Source organism: Neovison vison, chromosome 7 (genome assembly GCF_020171115.1).
Source record: "Neovison vison isolate M4711 chromosome 7, ASM_NN_V1, whole genome shotgun sequence".
NCBI classification, from domain to species: Eukaryota; Metazoa; Chordata; class Mammalia; order Carnivora; family Mustelidae; genus Neogale; species Neogale vison.
Window position 1 is genome coordinate 155,921,169 of NC_058097.1, and position 18,661 is coordinate 155,939,829.

The 18,661-nt window shown below is 38.7% G+C and overlaps 1 protein-coding gene across 1 annotated transcript in view; it reads left to right on the top strand.

Moving 5' to 3' along the window:
- SYT9 (synaptotagmin 9) overlaps positions 1-18,661 on the top strand; it is a 205,109-nt gene that overhangs the window by 130,328 nt on the left and 56,120 nt on the right. Inside the window, exon 4 of the mRNA XM_044258742.1 lies at positions 18,484-18,604. Within this exon, the coding sequence (XP_044114677.1) occupies positions 18,484-18,604 (121 nt within the window). The remainder of the gene's footprint in view (positions 1-18,483; positions 18,605-18,661) is intronic.

Consider the following 18,661-nt stretch of genomic DNA (forward strand, 5'->3'; position numbering starts at 1 on the left):
TCAGTCCCAATTCCCACTCTACAGAAGCAAATACTTCAGCTGCTTTAACCATTTCTTTTGATCTGCAGTCAAATGCTCTACCACTGAGCTATACCCCCACCGTAACCATTTCTTTTGAAATATACCTTCATATATTTTTAAATGCTTTATTTTTAGTTTTAGCATCTATTGAATTTTATTACAGAAGATGAGTTCACTACACGTGCAGACTCTTCCCCATCTTCTCAAAATAGTGATTAAATTTGTGGAGGTAATTATGTCTATGCCATTATTTGTAAACCTGGCTGATAGCTGAACCATGTAGACTGCTGTGGATTATATTCTTTTTTTCCCCGCAGGAGTTGGTCATTTGTATCTCCAGTCTGGCTCTTTCCCCTGATCGCCACACTCATACCTAACTGGCTATTTGGCATCCCCTTTTGGATCTCACATTTAATGTACAAAAAACTGAGTTCTTGATCTCTCCCGTAGCCCAGTGCCTTCTCCCTCTACATGTAGAAATGAGGGTTAATAGAAATTCCACTTTTCCCTTAATCAGGCCAAAAATATTGGAATCATCTTTGACTCATCCCTTTCTATCATTTAATCTACTAGAAAGCCCTCTTGTTTAATTTCAAAATCTGATGACTTCTTAACGCCTCCACTGCTTTCTCTGGACCAAGCCACACTACCTCTCACTAACTGATGATAACCTCCTAACCCAGGGCCTTGCTTCCACCACTTCCCCCTCAGACTGTTCTCAGTGCAGCAGCCTGGCAGGCCTTGTGGAAATCAAGTCATATGGTGCTACTTTTCTACTTTAATCCTTTTAAGGGCTTCCATTCCCACTCAGAGCATAAGCCTGAATCCTTTGATAACCTACATGATCTGGTCCCTCACAGCCTCTCTCATCTCATCTGCTTTACTCTCTTCCCTTTTCCATATCTCTTTTTCCTTCCTCAGAATAGCAGATCACATTCCCACCTCAGGGTGCTGGCACCTGCTCCCTGGTCTGTGTGGAGTCTTACCAGTTACCTGCTGCTCACTTTCTCGCCTCTTTTCCTCAAGTCCTTACTCAAAAGACATGGTATTATGTAAGCCACCTGCTTAATATTCTATTTAACTCCTCAACGCTACTTAGTCCCCTTCTCTACTTTTTTCTTTTCTACATTTCATTCTATGTGTTTGTGTAACATGTGTACTTATGAACGTATGCGTATAGTTTACTTTGCTCTTTACCTAGCTTCACAAGAGTGCAAGCCTCATGAAGGCCAATGATTTTTGTCTGTTTGGTTCAGTAATATTATCATATTACTCTCCAGCACCCAGAGAGTACCTGGCAAATAATTATATTCCATAAATGCTTATTGAATGAAAAATAAATGAATTAACTGGGCTTTTTAAAAAATTTTATTAATTTTTTTCAGTGTTCCAAGATTCATTATTTGTTACCACACCCAGTGCTCCATGCAATATATGCCCTCCATAATACCCACCACCAGGTTCACCCAACCTCCCACTCCCCTCCCCTCCAAAACCCTCAATTTGTTTCTGTGAGTCCAGGGTCTCTCATGGTTTGTCTCCCCCTCCGATTTCCCCCAACTCATTTCTCCTCTCAATGTCCAATTTCAACTCCCAATGTCCTCCCTATATTATTCCTTATGCTCCACAAGTAAGTGAAACCATATGATAATTCACTCTCTCTGCTTGACTTATTTCACTCAGCATAATCTCTTCCAGTCCTGTCCATATTGGTACAAAAGTTGGTATTCATCCTTTTTTTTTTCACTCTACCTTTTTTTTAAAATTTTCAACATAACAGTATTCATTATTTTTTCACCACACCCAGTACTCCATGCAATCCGTGCCCTCTATAATACCCACCACCTGGTACCCCAACCTCCCACCCCCCCGCCACTTCAAACCCCTCAGATTGTTTTTCAGAGTCCATAGTCTCTCGTGATTCACATCCCCTTCCAATTTCCCCCAACTCACTTCTCCTCTCTAACTCCCCATGCCCTCCATGCTATTTGTTATGCTCCACAAATAAGTGAAACCATATGATAATTGACTCTTTCTGCTTGACTTATTTCACTCAGCATACTCTCTTCCAGTCCCATCCATGTTGCTACAAAAGTTGGGTATTCATCCTTTCTGATGGAGGCATAATACTCCATTGTAGATATGGACCATATCTTCTTTATCCATTCATCTGTTGAAAGGTATCTTGGCTCTTTCCACAGTTTGGCAACTGTTGCCGTTGCTGCTATAAACATTGGGGTACAGATGGCTCTTCTTTTCACTACATCTGTATCTTTGGGGTAAATAACCAGTAGTGCAATTGCAGGGCTGTAGGGAAGCTCTATTTTTTTTTCTTAAGGAATCTTCACAGTGTTTTCCAACATGGCTGCACCAATTTGCATTCCCACCAACAGTGTAAGAGGGTTTCCCTTTCTCCACATCCTCTCCAACACTTGTTGTTTACTTATTAATTTTGGCCATTCTAACTGGTGTAAGGTGGTATCTCAATGTGGTTATGATTTGAATCTCCCTGATGGCTAATGATGATGAACATTTTTTCATGTGTCTGTTAGCCATTTGTATGTCTTCTTTGGAGAAGTGTCTGTTCATGTCTTCTGCCCATTTTTTGATGTGATTGTCTGTTTTGTGTGTGTTGAGTTTGAGGCGTTCTTTATTGATCTTGGATATCAGCCCTTTGTCTGTAGTGTCATTTGGGAATATCTTCTTTTATTCAGTGGGTTGCCTCTTTGTCTGGTTCCTTTGCTGTGCAGAAGCTTTTGATCTTGACCATTCTCTTACACCATACACAAATATAAACTCGAAATGGATAAAAGCCCTCAACGTAAGGCCGGAATCTATAAAAATCCTAGAAGATAATATAGGCAGTAACCTCTTGGACATTGGCCACAGCAGTTTCCTTGGACATGTCTCTAAGGCAAAGGAAACAAAAGCAAAAATGAACTTTTGGGACTTTATCTAGGTCTTATTTGCTATATGAGGGTATGAGTTTCCATGTGCCTGTCACTAATTCTTCCCAAACTCTGTCAGCCATTTAAATCTCTTAAGACACAGATCAGGTTTTATTTCTTACTGTAGAGGACAGCTTTTTAGGGGTATAGAGCAGGGAGTGGTATGGAGAGGCAAAAGAAGATAACCAATATGTAAAACAAATGTCCACACACATGACTCAGTTTCTGAGCTCTCTCTACAACTCCGTTGGTTTGTTTACCTTGCACAAATGCTACACTTGTCCAGTCCATTCTGGACACTAGTCCAGTAGAAACTTATTAGTTTTACTAATAAGTAATCCAGTAAAGTATCCCAATTTGTTCTTCAAGAGAATCTGGACTATTTTGGGACTTTGCATGTCCACATAAAATTTAGGATTACTTTATTAAATTGTAATTTGATTGGAATTGCATTTAACTTGTAGACCAGTTTAGAGAGTATCTTTATAATATTGAGTCTTCCAATCTATGAACATAGAATATCTCTTCATTTATTTAGATCTTTCTTAACTTTACTCAGTAATACTTTATCTCTTTTCTGTAAAAAAAAAAAATTGGTCATTTTTTGGTAAACGTATTCCAATGTATTTGATGGGGGGGGTGTTGCTATTTTAAGTGAACTCGTTTTGGGTTTTTTTTTTCTATTATTTTAACTTTTTTTCTGGCATATTAAAAGAAAATTTATCTTTGTTTACTGATCTCGTGGCCATTAATCCATGAGTCACCAATAAACATGCTTATTGATTCTAATAATTTTTCTGTAGCGTTTGTTGGGTATTTTACACATCATATCAGCTAACAATAATGACAGAATTAATTATTTATGACAAAACTTTATGCCCTTTATATTTTTTACATGCTTTATTTCACTACATTGTCTAATACAATGTAGATGAGAAATAGTTATTTGTCTTATTCCTAATTTAATTGGGAAACTTTCCACATTTTACCAGTAAGTACACCATTGCTATAGCCTTGTTTTTAGATTCCTTGCATCAAGTAAGTAAATTCCCCTTTCATATATGGCTTTTATCACAAATGGATACTTGATTTTATCATATTTTTCTACATTCATTTAGATAATTATGTGATTTTTTTCTTCTTTATTCTGTTATGGACAATTATTTTTTGAATTTCGTATGTAAATTAACCTTGTGAATTTGAGATAAAACACATATGCTAGTAATGTGTTATCATTTCATGTTTTTCTGCAGTCCATTTCCTAATATTTTATTATTATTTTTTTAAATCTCAGTTCATGAATGAAATTGGTCTGTAATTTTGCCTTTCTTGTAATGGACCTCTCAGATTTTGGTACCTAAAATTTGATGGCTTCAAAAATGAATTGGGGAGTATTTTCTCTTTTTCTATTCCTGAAAGTGTTTGCACAATATTGGCTTTATTTGGTCTCTCGATATTTAAAAAATTCCCCAGTGAACCCAACTGGGCCTGAAAGGTACTTAATTACAGATTCAGTTTCTTTAATAAGCAATAAAAATTCAGTCTTTTATTCTTATTATATTTTATAAATGTTGTGTTTTGAAAAATTCACCGATTTTGTCTAATTTTTTGTCTAATTTTTAAAATCTATAAGCATAAAGTTGTTTATAAAGTGTTTTTTGTCTTTTTAATGTTTTTAGTAAAGATCTGTAGTGGTGTTGCATTTTCAACCATTACATGGTTATTTGTGTTTTTTTAATTCCCTTGTCTTCCTCTTTTTTGTCTGTCTTGAAAAAAAGGTTAGCAATTTTCATTAGCTTTTTAAGAGCTAACTTTGGCTTTGTTTGGCTTTTTGACTTGCTTTAAAAATATTTGTTTTCTAGTTCATTAATTTCACTCCTATAGTTATTATTTCCTTCTTTCTACTTTGAGTTTAATTTGTTGTTCTTACCCCAAGTTCTTCAGGTAGATGCTTTGATCAGCCTTATTTTGTTCCATGCAATGCATTTAAAGCTAAAACTTTTTCCTTAATCTGCATAAAGCAGATTTTTAAGCATTTATGTAGAAAAAATCCTACCATTCTCTTTCTAGTGTTTCTCCTTTACTCTCACACAACTACCACACTCATGACACCTCTGACACAGGACATGTGGAGTTTTCCCACACCAAACTTTTCTGTGACACCAACTTGGTACCCTAAACTTTATCTCAATTCTGATACTATCTACCTGGAGATAGCATCAGATCCCACATGTTAAGGACTCAGGCTCATGAGATTGCCTGCCACTTCAGATGCCAGTCATTAGTGGGTCCCTAGGTTACTCACCACTCTGTCCAGTTGGCTACAAATCAGGGATTCCCATGGCCTCTCCTCTATTGGGATTTGATTATTTGCTGATCAGCTTGTACCATTCAGGGAAATACTTACTCACTTTTACCAGTTTATTAAAAGACGTGATAAAGTAGACAGATGAACAGCTGATGAAGAGATACACTGGGAAGGGTCCTGGAGGGTCCCTAGCATAGGAGCTTCTGTCCTTGTGGAGTTGGGGTGTGTCACCTTTCTAGTATACAGATATGTTCACCATTTTGGGAGCTGTCTGAACCCAGGCCTATTGCAATTTATGGAGCCTTCCTCACGTAGGCATAAACACTTATGGACCCCCTTTTATCCCACTCTCCTCTGGAGAACAGGGGGTGGGGATGAACATTCCAAGCTTCTTACCATGGCTTGGTCTTTCTGGTGACCAGCCCCCTCCCAGGAGCCCACACAGAGTTGCTTCAGTAGAACAAAAGATGCTCCTAGTTCTCTTTATCACTTAAGAATTTACAAGGATAGGGACGCCTGGGTGGCTCAGTTGGTTGGGCAGCTGCCTTTGGCTCAGGTCATGATCCCAGCGTCCTGGGATCGAGTCCCACATCAGGCTCCTTGCTCGGCAGGGAGCCTGCTTCTCCCTCTGCCTCTGCCTGCCATTCTGTCTGCCTGTGCTTGCTCTCTCCCCCTCTCTCTCTCTGATAAATAAATAAAATCTTTAAAAAAAAGAAAAGAATTTACAAGGATATCAGGAACTCTGTGTCCCAAGGTGTCCACAGACTGAATATATGTTTCATTTTATAAGTTGTAATGTTACGGCAGTGTACGTATTTTGAAATGTATGATTTTCGTTATTATCTAGTTCATTATACTTCTCATTTTATTGTGATTTTTACTTGTACCCATGGTGTATTTGGAAGTGTATTTCTTCATTTTTAAACATATAGAAACATTCTAATTATCTTTTTGTTGTAGATTTCTAGCTTAAGTGCATCATAGTCAACCTTCATCTTACCTAAGGTCTCTGCTGGGCCCTGCTGTTCATTAACCTCCTTCCAGAGTGTCTTCCATTACATCAACTGTTGATCTCTGGGTTATGGTTGGGTACAAAAGCATTGGACTACAAACACCTCTCCCTGTTTCAGCACAAAAAAATAAGTGTGAAAAGGCAAGTTGAAATGAGAACACTGTGCCTTCAGTAAAGGGTTTACTCAAGTGAGCTTGGGGTACTCAAACCCTACACGTTTTAAAGAAAGGACTGGTCTTAACTCGTTCTTTTTTTTTTTTTTAAGATTTTATTTATTCATTTGACAGACAGGGATCACAGGTAGGCAGAGGCACAGGCAGAGAGGAGGAAGCAGGACCCCTGCTGAGCAGAGAGCCCAATGTGAGGCTCGATCCCAGGACCCTGAGATCATGACCTGAGCCGAAGGCAGAGGATTAACCCACTGAGCCACCTAGGCGCCCCTGGTTCTTGAGAGATAATCTCTAAGCCCTTAGAATATCCTGCCTGCTAAGAGTTCTTTTATAAAAGACCTTGGGCCACACCAGATGTTTTATGTTAATGATACAATAATGGTGAACACCTGTTTTTGTTCACCTAGGGCCCTGAGCCATGCTTTTTGACCTCTGATGAAGGGAATAAAAACTGACTAGTTAAGGTCAGTCATGTGGACACTCTTTGCCACCCACAGTAAGAATCTTGGACATCAAGGGTTAGGTAAGTGTCCCAGTTGTCAGTATTTGATATGTGTTGTCACACATCAGGACTGGGAAAATTAAGTGCTGTCGGTCGGTGTGACTCCACTAGGAGATAACAACTGGTTTCTCTTGGACTCCACCCTTGTATCTTTTTCCTTTGTTGATTTTAATCTGAGTTGTTATGCTGTAATAAACTGTAACTGAGAATAACAGCCTTTCTGGGTCCTAAGAGTCCTTCTATCGACTCATCAAACCTGAGGGTGGTCTTGGGGACCTCCAGTACAGTGGTACTCACCAGTATTGAGGAAACCGGTATCAAAAGTCTGTTGATAATGATTCTTGTTGCCTAACTGTGTAAACTTCTATAAAGCCAAAATTCTATAATTTTGGTGATATTAGTATCATACAGGTAGTCTTAAGGAACAGGTCATCAGAATTTCTATCTAAATACATCAGATGAAAAATATGAGATAACCTCCACTCCCTCTTGAGGCCCCTCATAAAATAATAGTAAAGGAACTATGAAGGGCATAAGCAGTAGAAGACTTTTGTTTTGACCCTTTAATTATAAATATAGGCAATTAGGGATATCTTAGGAAAACCACCATCATGGTCCAAAGTAAACGAATAGATCATCTGATCACTGGAGGAAAAGACATTAAAAGGAAAGAAAGAATTCTAATTAACATGGATCTCTGAGGACCTGGCAAGATCAGTGAAAACAAGATATCTAAATATCTTTTGGGGAAATTTCAGAAGGTGTAAAGTACAAAGTAAAAGTACAAAGTGACAATCTTAAAATCTCCTTGAAAGGGAAAAAAAAAATCAACAAAAGAATGGCATCAAACACCCAGCTGGAACATGAAGTACATGGGAGACATTGTGACAATGTAAAATGATTCTAAGAGAAAATAATTTTAACCTAAAATCTGTGCCCAGCCAAATTCTTTTAAGAATTAGAACACAGTAAAGATTATTTTAGGGGCACTTGGGTGGCTCAGTGGGTTAAGGCCTCTGCCTTTGGCTTGGGTCATGATCTCAGGGTTCTGGGATCGAGCCCCGCATCAGGCTCTCTGCTCAGCGGGGAGCCTGCTTCCTCCTCTCTCTCTTTGCCTGCCTCTCTGCCTACTTGTGATCTCTGTCTATCAAATAAATAAATAAAATCTTTTAAAAATCCTTTAAAAAAAGTTTATTTTAACTATCTGTGAACCCTTCCTGGAAAAAAAATTCTCCAGGACATACTCAAGCAAAATGAAAAATGTATCTCAAAAATGTATCTCAAAAGGGGGGAATGATGTGGGTTTTAAGAAACCCACAGTTTTCTGCAGTGCAAAACTGCAGTTTTGCAGTGAGCAAAGAAATGGAAATACTTTCACCATAGTTGAAAGAATTGTTAATTTGGCTGTGAACTGTAATAAAATAGCAAGACAAAAAACATAGCAAAACAAAAAAAATGTATTTTAAAAGACAAAAGCATAATTAATTAAATTCTGGGAAGAAGATTTAGATACAAAATGAACAAGCTTGATTTAACAGACACATAGAAATTCAGCCCTGGTAAATGGAGAATAAGCATTGAGCACATTGAGCACTAGAGAATGGGACAGGAGTAGGAAAGAATAGCAAAATATTTCAAATGGTTGAAATCATTAAGGCATAGTCTCTGAACTCAAGGCAATAAAAGTAGAAGACAAAAGTAGAGTCCTCTGCAAAATGTGTCTTTTCAGAATTTTTAATGCCCATTATTAATTTATACATAACAAATTAACCAATTTTAAGTGTACAAGTTTTGTCACATGTATACAGTCATGTAACCACCACTAGAATAGTGACATAGACTATTTCTGTCACCCCAGAAGTTTCCCAGTGCTCCTCCAATGAGTCCCCTCCTCCCAGCCCCTGGCCCACGTTCCCACAGATCACTTTGTGTCACTGTCATTTGGCTTTCCCCAGAATGTCACATAAAGGGAATCATACAGTGTTGCCTTTTGTGTGTAGATCCTCTCACTCAGGGTAACACTTTTTGTGGTGTACTCATGTTGTTTCACACATTAGTAGTTTTCCATTTGGTTGCTAAATAGTATTCCATCATATGAATATACCACACTTTGTCCATTCACCATTTGATGTTACATTTGGGTTTCTTTTTAGTGTGGGCTCACAAGTGTATACAAGTTTTGGATGGGTGTGTGATTCTGTTGCATTTGGGGAAATAACCAGATGTGCTATTTCTGGGTCATTCAACAAGTGTATGTGCAACTAAGGGGAAACCATAAAACAGTTTTTCCAAAATGGTTTTAAAATTTGCATTTCCAGTAGAGCTCGTGAGAGTCCACTGTCCTGCATCCCGGGCATTATTTCATACTGTCAGTCTTTCATTTTAGCTCTTCGACTGGGTGTGTAGTGGTATGTCACTATGGTTTAGTGTAATTTTGACAAAGTGTCTGTTCAGATCTTTTGCCCGTATTTTCATTAGGTTTTCTCTCTGAGTTCTAGGAATTCTTTATGTATTCTGGATATAAGTCCTTTATTGGTTGTATGTTATGCAAATATGATCCTTTAGTCTGTGGCTTACTTAACCTTTGCCTTTCCTAATAATGAGTTTGAAGAGCAAAATATTTTTAACATTAATGGAGCACAATATATCCATTTTTTTCTCTGATGCTTTGTGCTTTTTATGTCCATCTAAGGAATCTAACGCAGAGTCAAACTGCGTTCTCCTGTGCTTTCTTCTAGCACTTTCGTAGTTTCAGTTCTTACATGATCCATTTCCATCAAATTCTTCCATGTCACGTGAAGGAAGATCATATTTCGTTTGTTGTTGTTCCAAATAGATGTCCAACTATTCCAGCACTATTTTTTAAAAAGAGTATCATTTCCTCATTAAATTATGCGGTTTCTTGGTAGGAAATCACTTGGCCATATAAACAAGGGTCTAATTCTGGCCCCTTCGTCCTGTTCCATTCATTAGTATGTGTGTCCTTTTGCCAACACCTCCTTGATTCTTGATTACCATGGTTTTATTCTGTGCCTCATAGTCAGGTAGTGTTAAGTCCTGACTTAACAACTTAACCAATTTTGTTTTTCTTTTCCAAAATTATTTTGATTATTCTGGGTTCATTATAGTTCCATATACATTTTAGAATCAGTTTGTCAACATCTACTAAAGGTAGGTTTGGTTTTTTATTGGAATTGCACTGAATTTACAGATTACAGAAAACTGGTATCTTAACAACATTGACTCCCTTGATCTATGAATGTGGAATATCTCTCCATTTATGTGTTTCCTATCTAATTTTTCTCAGCAGTGTTTTGTGGTTTTCATTGTATAGGTCTTACACATAATACGCTAAATTTATCTGTGAGTATAAATGTAAATGTATTTTGGGGGCAACTGGGTGTCTTAGTCTGTTAAGCATCTGACTCGATTTTAGCTCAGGTCATGATCTCAGGGTTGTGGGATCAAACCTCACATCAGGTTGTGTGCTGAGCATGGAATCTGCTTAAGATTTTCTCTGTCCTCCCTCGCCCCTCCACACTCACATACTCTCTCTCAAAAAAAAATTTTTGAAATAATAATAAAAATAAGTAAATAAATGTACATGTATTTTTAAATTTCAATTCTGAAGTGTTTTGTTTCTAGTATATAGAAATAATATTGCTTTTGTATTAACCTTGTTGGCCTGCTAAACTTGTTTTTGTAGCTTTTTGTAGATTTCTAAGGATTTTCTCCATAAACAATCATTGCACCAGCAAATAAAGCAGTTTCCCTTCTTCCTTTTTAAGGTATATATCTTTCATTTCTGCATTATTTCACCAGCTGGACCCTCTAGCTCAATGTCAAATAGAAGTGGTGAGAGTAGATGTCCTAGCCTCATTCCCTAATTTAGGGGAGAAAGTCTATCATCATTAACTTTAATGTTAACTGTAGTTTTTTTTATAGGTGTCTTTTTAATAGAAAGAAGCCCACTTCTGTTCCTACTTTGCTGGGAACATCTATCCTGAATGGGTATTGACTTTTTTCAAATGATCATTTTGTGTTTGTCATTACGGTTTTTCCTTTATAGTGTGTTGATATGGTGATTTACTTTGATTAATATTTTCAAATGTTAAGCCAAACTTGTGTTCCCTGGATAGATCCCACTTTTTCAGGATATATCTCCTATTTAATCTATTGCTGGGTTTAATTTGCTAAAATGTTGTTAAGGATAATTGTGTCTGTGTCCATGAGGATGCTAGTCTGTAGTTTTCTTATATCTTTGTCCAGTTTTAGTCTCAGGTTATTGCCGTCCTCGTAGAATGAGTAGGGAAATGTTACCACCTCTTCTGCTTTCTAGAAGAGCTTACATAGAAGGCATTATTTCCTTCTTTTTTTATACTCTTTTTTTTTAAGATTTTATTTATTTATTTGACAGAGATCACAAGTAGGCAGAGAGGCAGGCAGAGAGAGGAGGAAGCAGGCTCCCTGCTGAGCAGAAAGCCCGATGTGGGACTAGATCCCAGGACCCTGAGATCATGACCTGAGCCGAAGGCAGCGGCTTAACCCACTGAGCCACCCAGGCACCCCGGCATTATTTCCTTCTTAAATGGGTTTGACTTTTCTTTGTGAGAAGGTTTTTAACTATGATTTCAATTTATTTAGTGGATATAAAACAATTCAGGTTATCTATTTTTTTTTCTTTAGTATGGTAGTTTTTTGACTTACAGGTAATTAGTTCATTTTATCTCAGTTGTCAAATTTATTGGGATAAAAATGTTCATAATATTTCATTATTATTATTTTAGTATCTGTAATATCTGTGTAGATGTACCCAATTCCATTTTTATAATGATTTCCTTTATTCCTATACATTCCTAATTTATAATATTCCCTAATTTTTGTTCCTGATCATCTTTTTTTTTAAGATTATATTTATTTATTTGAAAGAGAGAGAGAAAATGAGAGCACAACCTGGGGGAGAGGGAGAGGGACAAATGAACTCCCCACTGAGCAAGGACCCCTATGTAGGGCTCCATCCCAGAACTCCAGGATCATGACCTGAGCTGAAGGCAGACACTTAACCGACTGAGCCACCCAGGGACCCTCTTGATCAGTCTTACTAGGATGTTGGTTTCATTGATTTTTCTCTAGGTGTTTCCATTTTCTGTTTGTCATTGTTTTCTACTCCTACATTTATTGCTTCCTTCCTTTTATCTACGTTGTGTTTGACTTTCTCCTGTTTTTTCTGGGTTTTTTTGTGTGCTCTTAAGTTGAAGATTGGATCAGTATTTTGAATGATACCTCTGTTTGAATGTTAGTATTTTTAAAAGACTTATCTATTTATTTGAGAGGGGGGTGGGTGGGGTGGAGGCCGAGGGAGAGAATCTTTAAGCAGACTCCCCACTGAGCAGAGAGCTTGCAATGGGGCTCACTTTCCTGACCCATAAGATCATGACCTATGCTGAAATCAAGAGTCAGAGGCCCAACCAACAGAGGCAGCAGAGCTCCAGAAAGTAAACATTAAATGCTATACATTTCCCTATACACACTGCTTAGTCTGTGTCCTACAAATTTTGATATAGTGTATTATCATATTCATTCCATTCAAATTAACTCTTAATATCCCTGTGGGTTTTTTATTTGACCTGTGAGTAATTTAGAAAAGTATTATTTAATTCCCAAATATTTGCAGATTTTCCACATAGCTATGATTGTATTCTAATTTCATTTTAGTCTTATTTGGAACAGACTTTGTATGATTTCAGTCTTCTTGAATTTAATGAGAATTTTTTTTATGACCCAGAACATGGCTAATCTTGGTGAATGCTTGGTATATAATTGTAAAGAATATGTATTTTGTTGTTATTAGATGGAGTAATAATGGGTAAAGTAAATGACAGGTCAGGTTAGTTGATATTATTGCTCAGGTTAGTTGATATTATTGCTCATTTTATATCCTCACTTCCTTTTTGCTTGCTTGTTCAGTCAGTTACTGATAGGGCAGTGTTGAAATCTCCAACTCCACTTGTGAGTTTGCCTATTTTCCTTCTTAATTCTCTCAGATTTGTTTAATGTATTTTGAATTTTTGTTGGTAGATTACATACACATTTAAGGTTATGTCCTCTTGATGATTTGACCCTTCCTTCCTGGCACTATTCCTTGATTTTAAATATTCTTTGATACTAATACAGTCACTAAAACTTTCTTTTGGGTAGTGTTTACATGGCCTAATTGTTTTTAATCTTTTTAACTTAGCTTTGTCATGATATTTTAAGTGGGTTTCCTGTAGACAGCATATACACTTGGGTCTTGCTTTGTTATACCTGTTACTTTTTTAGTGCTTACTATATTGTTTGAAGTGTACATCTTTACAGTATTTTATTATTTCCTTTCTTCTGCTTACTTTGTTTTTATTTATCCTTTTTTAGTTTTCATTCCTTTTTTTCTTCTAATTTCTTAGAATGGAAGCTGAGGTTATTGATTTGAGATTTTTCTTTTTGTGTAATAGAGACATTTTGGTCCTATAAATTTCCCTTTAAAGGCTGCTTTAGCTGCATTTCAAAAATTTTAATATGTCATGCCGCTGCCTTTGGCTCAGGTCATGATCTCAGGGTCCTGGGATCGAGTCCCGCATCGGGCTCTCTGCTCTGCAGAGAGCCTGCTTCCTCCTCTCCCTCTCTCTGCCTGCATCTCTGTCTGCTTGTGATCTCTGTCTGTCAAATAAATAAATAAAATCTTTAAAAAAAAAATTTTAATATGTCATGCTTTCATTTCAGTTCAGTTCAAAATACTTTCTAAATCTTCTTTTGATTTCTTCTTTGAGCCATGGGTTATTTAGAAGTGTGATATTAAAAAAAAAGTTTGATATTTAGTTCAAAATATTTGGAGATTTTTCCAGATACCTGTTTGTTGCTGATGTCTAATTCATTTCCACTGCAGCCAGAAAATACACTTTGAATCTTCTCAAATTTAATTGGTTTGTGGCCCAGAATATCATCTTTCTTGTTTTGTGTTCTGGGTTCCCTTGGAGAGAATGTGTGTTCTGCTTCTGTTTGGTGAATACTTTTGTAATGCCACTGGTTACGCCGAGTCAGTTGATAGTGTTGTTCAAGTATTCAAACCTCTGACTTATCTATCCTCACAATTCTATCAGCTTTTGTTTCATGTATTTTGAAAATGTGCTATCTGATGCATAAATATTTAGAATTTTTATATGCTTTTGATGAATTGACCCCTTTATCATAATAAAATGATCCTTTTTGCCCTGGTAGTATTCATTGCCCTTACCTATACTTTGATATTAATATAATCACCCCAGATTTTTTTTATTAGTGTTAGTATGGAATATCTTTTTTTATTCTTTTACTTTTAATCTACTTATATCTTTATATTCAAAGTAATTTCTTATAGAGACGAGAAAATTGAGTCTTGCTATTTTACTGAATCAATCTTTGCTTTTTATCCAGATGCTTAGATCATTTACATTTAATGTATTTGTGGAAATAGTGGGTTTAAACTTACCATCTTATTGTTTGTTTTCTATTCCTGTCAGATTTGTCTCTTCTAATCTTATTCTCTTTCCCTTTCTTTTCTCTCTTCTTTTGGATTAATCTAATATTTTTAAAGCATCTATTTTATCTTCTTTTTTGGCATATTAGTTATACATCCTTTTAGTATTTTAGTCATTTCTTTTGGGTTTTTAGTGTACATATTTAACATACACAGCCTAACTTAAAGTAATATTATACTATGTGTGCTATATACAGTACAAAAACCTTACAAATCTAGTTTCATATCTTCTCAACAAATAATCCCAATAAAATGATAATTCCTCTATTTCAGTATCAATTTTTCAATCCCAGAATGGTCCCTAAGTGGCCTTGCTTGGGTTCCATCTTCATCCCTGAATAAAAAACAACAGACATGGGCATCAGTATTTTGCTAAGCCTGAATTCCTGCAGCAGATGGAATTGGAAAGGAGTTCATCAGAAGAATCTAGGAAGAGGAATACAAAAGTGCACTAATTAGACAAAAACTAGAGCTATCATAGACCACTACAGGCAAACATATCACATTACAGATTGGCAGGTGGAGAATTCACTCACCACTTGCTATAAATTCCCAATATATTTTGCTGACAATACTGAACTTGGCCACACAAAGCAGGAGCAAATGAAACATTTCTTTACATGACATTTTCTTTCCCCTTATCTCCCCCAGGGCACACAGCCACCAGTGACAGTCTGCATATCTGATTCTTGTCAAGCAAAAAAGAAAAAAGAAAGCGAAATACTCCACTACCCTTTTATATTTGACTTTTATTAGCATTCTAGAAGAAATTTTACGGACAATATAAGTACCTCTGTGTAAGGCAGTTTCTCAACCTTGAAACTGTTGACATTTTGAACCAGATAGCTTTTTGCAGGGAGGGGCTGCCTCATACATTGTACGATGTTTAGCGGCATCCCTGGCCTCTACCTGCTAGATGTTGGAACACCTGCCTCCCCAGATGGGATAGTAAAAAATTTCTCTAGGTAGTGCCAGATGTCCCCCAGGAGAGCAACATTTGCTTCTAACTGAGAACCAGTGGTTTAAGGGAATGTTGGCAGACATCGGGATCTATAAGTTCTTGTCCCCAAATCAACATCAGCTGGTGGGGAAAAAGCAAAATTAACATTAGGTGCCATTTCAATTCCTGTTCCATATCCCTGCAAGCTCATCTGTCCTTAAGGGACGGAGTGTGATGTTCCCACACTGCTAAAACAGCTCCCAGCACCTGGAAAAGAGCAGTGCTCCACCATCACAACCATAGCCAATGTTAAAAGAATAAGGGAGTGAGTGGATGGATGGATGGGTGGATAAAAAGAAAAATAGAGATTATTCACAGTGTTATTCTGGGAAAAGGAGTGACATTGATGGTATATATACATAAGAAAAAGCATATTTTTACTGTTTCACTAAAAGTTTCTGACCAGGTGGTGGGTATTATAGAGGGCACGGCTTGCATGGAGCACTGGGTGTGGTGAAAAAATAATGAATACTGTTTTTCTGAAAATAAATAAATTGGAAAAAAAAAAGTTTCTGTCCTTGAATTTTATCATTTTTACTTGCATGACTTAGAAAATCTTAACTGTTTTATTATTTATTTTAAAGATTTTATTTATTTATTTATTTATTTGATAGAGACAGTGGAAGAGGGAACACAAGCAGAGGGGTAGTGGGAGAGGGAGAACAAGCAGGCTTCCCACTGATCAGGGAGCCCAATGGGGGAGGTTCATCCCAGGACCTTGGCATCATGACTCGATCCAAAGGCAGTCTCTTAATGACTGAGCCACCCAGGCGCCCCTTAACTGTTTTATTTTTAAAGCACTTGGAAATCAAATCAAGCATTATGTCTTTGGTAACTTAATTTGGTCTTTAATTTTGGGTTGTTGTTGTTGTTGTTGTTTTTGGAAGTACGAATGTGGACTTCAGCCCTAGTTGACCTTTTGAATACTATATCACAAAGTCTGAAGCTTGATTTTTTTTTTCTTCAACTCATGAGCAAAAGAGCCATACTGTGAGTATTTATTAATGGGATTTATCTTGGGAAGAAAAAGTCATTCCTGTTTTCCTTTGTCAAACTCAGATTTTTCTGGGCAGGAGGAGGAGAGGGGGTGATGAGGTAGGTGCAATGAATAGCCCCCTGAGGGAGGAAAGGTGTTTTGCCTTTTCTGCTTAAGGCAGGCAGGAGAAGTCAAAGGGCAAAGGAGTAGGGCAGGGAGTATAGAAGGAAAAATAATTTGTGGGGACAGCTGTTGTTTCTCTTTTCTCCTGGGCCACCAGCAGGAAGCTGGGTCAGATCCTCCCTCTTCAGGGAGAGCAGACACCCATCCTGTGATGGGGAGTCCACCAGCATGAAACGATCCAGTACCTGTCGCGTGTGACACCCCCACTTCCATCGAATTCTTGTCTGTCCATCTCACTCTGCCCCAGACAGAAAGGCCCAGCCACCTGGGTCTCTTGAGGTCTGGGCTCCAGGATCCAGGAGAACCTGGCCTGCCAAGTGAGGTCATTTATTTACACAAGGCAAGTGACACACGGAGATGCAGAGCAATCCATCTGCCTTAGCGACCAAGCAGATTCCCTTTGCCTCATCCTCCTGCAGAAGCGGTCAAGGCAGGGAGGTTGGGCAAGGTGACCTTCCAAAGCTGAATCTTGGCTTCTAAAAATAGAAGCATCCTTGGAGAATCAAAGAGGAGGGGAGGCTGTGGATGTTGAAGGCAAAACCCAGACTCCCCAGAGCGTTGTCAGGATGAAACTGTATTAATTAGACACAGGCACCCAGCTTGATAACATTAGGTATCATAGAAATTGAAACTAAATAAACTGGCTTCCCACCTCCCCCCTTTCTGGTAACACTCTCCTTGGGCTAAAAAGGAGAAAGAAAACCATGTCTTCTGACCTACTTGAATGGCTATACACTGTCTGAGGTGATGTCTTCCCCCTCAAAGGGCAACAGGGGCTCCATAGGGACACCCCAAGAGAAGGCCAGAGCTACAGTTAACTGGGAATCCCCCGACCTGTCCCAAGGCCAGCAGCAGAGGGTCACCACCCATCTCCCTGGAGGGAGCCCACACAGGCTTTGTGTGAGGCTGGACATGGGAGGGCTGGGTGAGTGTCTGCGTTTGGATGGCATGTGTGGTTCTGCAGGGCCCTCATCTAGAGCTGGATGGTAGGGATTAGGTATTTCAGGGTCTAGAGGTGCTGTGTGTTGGGCTACACACCTAGTGTGTGACCAGGTTGTGTGCAGTGCTCTGGCAGGTGGAAGGTTGTGTCCGTGTGTGTCTCTGTGTGTGTGTGCATGCACATGCATGCATTTGCAGGAGTGTGTAGAAGTATTATGGCTGCCCTGGGGGTGCTGTATTGGGGAGTGTGGAGGGCTGTAAGGGAAGGTGGCATAGGGATGGTGATTGTTGGGAGGACTTTGCTGACTTGATGTGGGGCCTGTGGGGAAAGCTCGGGGGATGGGGGGAGTTCCCTAGGAAGTGGGGATGGGCTAGGTGGGGTCCTGTTTGAGAGGCTCAGGAGGCCTCATGGGGCTGTGTACAGAGGGTGTCTGGGCTGTTGGTGGGGCCATGCAGTCCTACATGAAGAAGCCCTTCTTCAGGCAGCTTTGTCCTGGGGGCCCTGGGGATTGTGGCGGCACTATGAATGGAACCATGTGGGGGGCCATGGGGGAAATAGTTAAGGCTCTGGGGGTTGCATTCAAGACTGCAGGGACCTGTGTGCAGCTGCAGAGGGCTGGGTAGAAGGTGATAGAGGCCCTGAGTGGGCTCCACAGCTTCGCTCTCTGAGCGTGGGCTGGACTTCCGTAGGGGCGGGACCCCCAAAGTCCAGGCATAGGTTCTCCATGGGATTGACATCAGGGAGAGACAGCGGGGGACTCACAAGAGGAGCAAAAGGAGAAGTGCTTCCCTTCCAGTGCTGCCCTGTAGCCATCCTTATGCACCCCGGGCTCAGACACTTTCTAACCAGTCCCTTTTTGCTTTCTCAACAGGACAATGTGGATCTTGGAGAGTTGATGTTTTCCCTCTGCTATCTTCCAACTGCTGGCAGGCTGACCATTACCATTATAAAAGCAAGGAATTTAAAGGCAATGGACATAACAGGAGCCTCAGGTGGGACATTCTCAAATTCAGACTGCCTCATAGGGTTCTAGAGCCTTACAAAGTCTC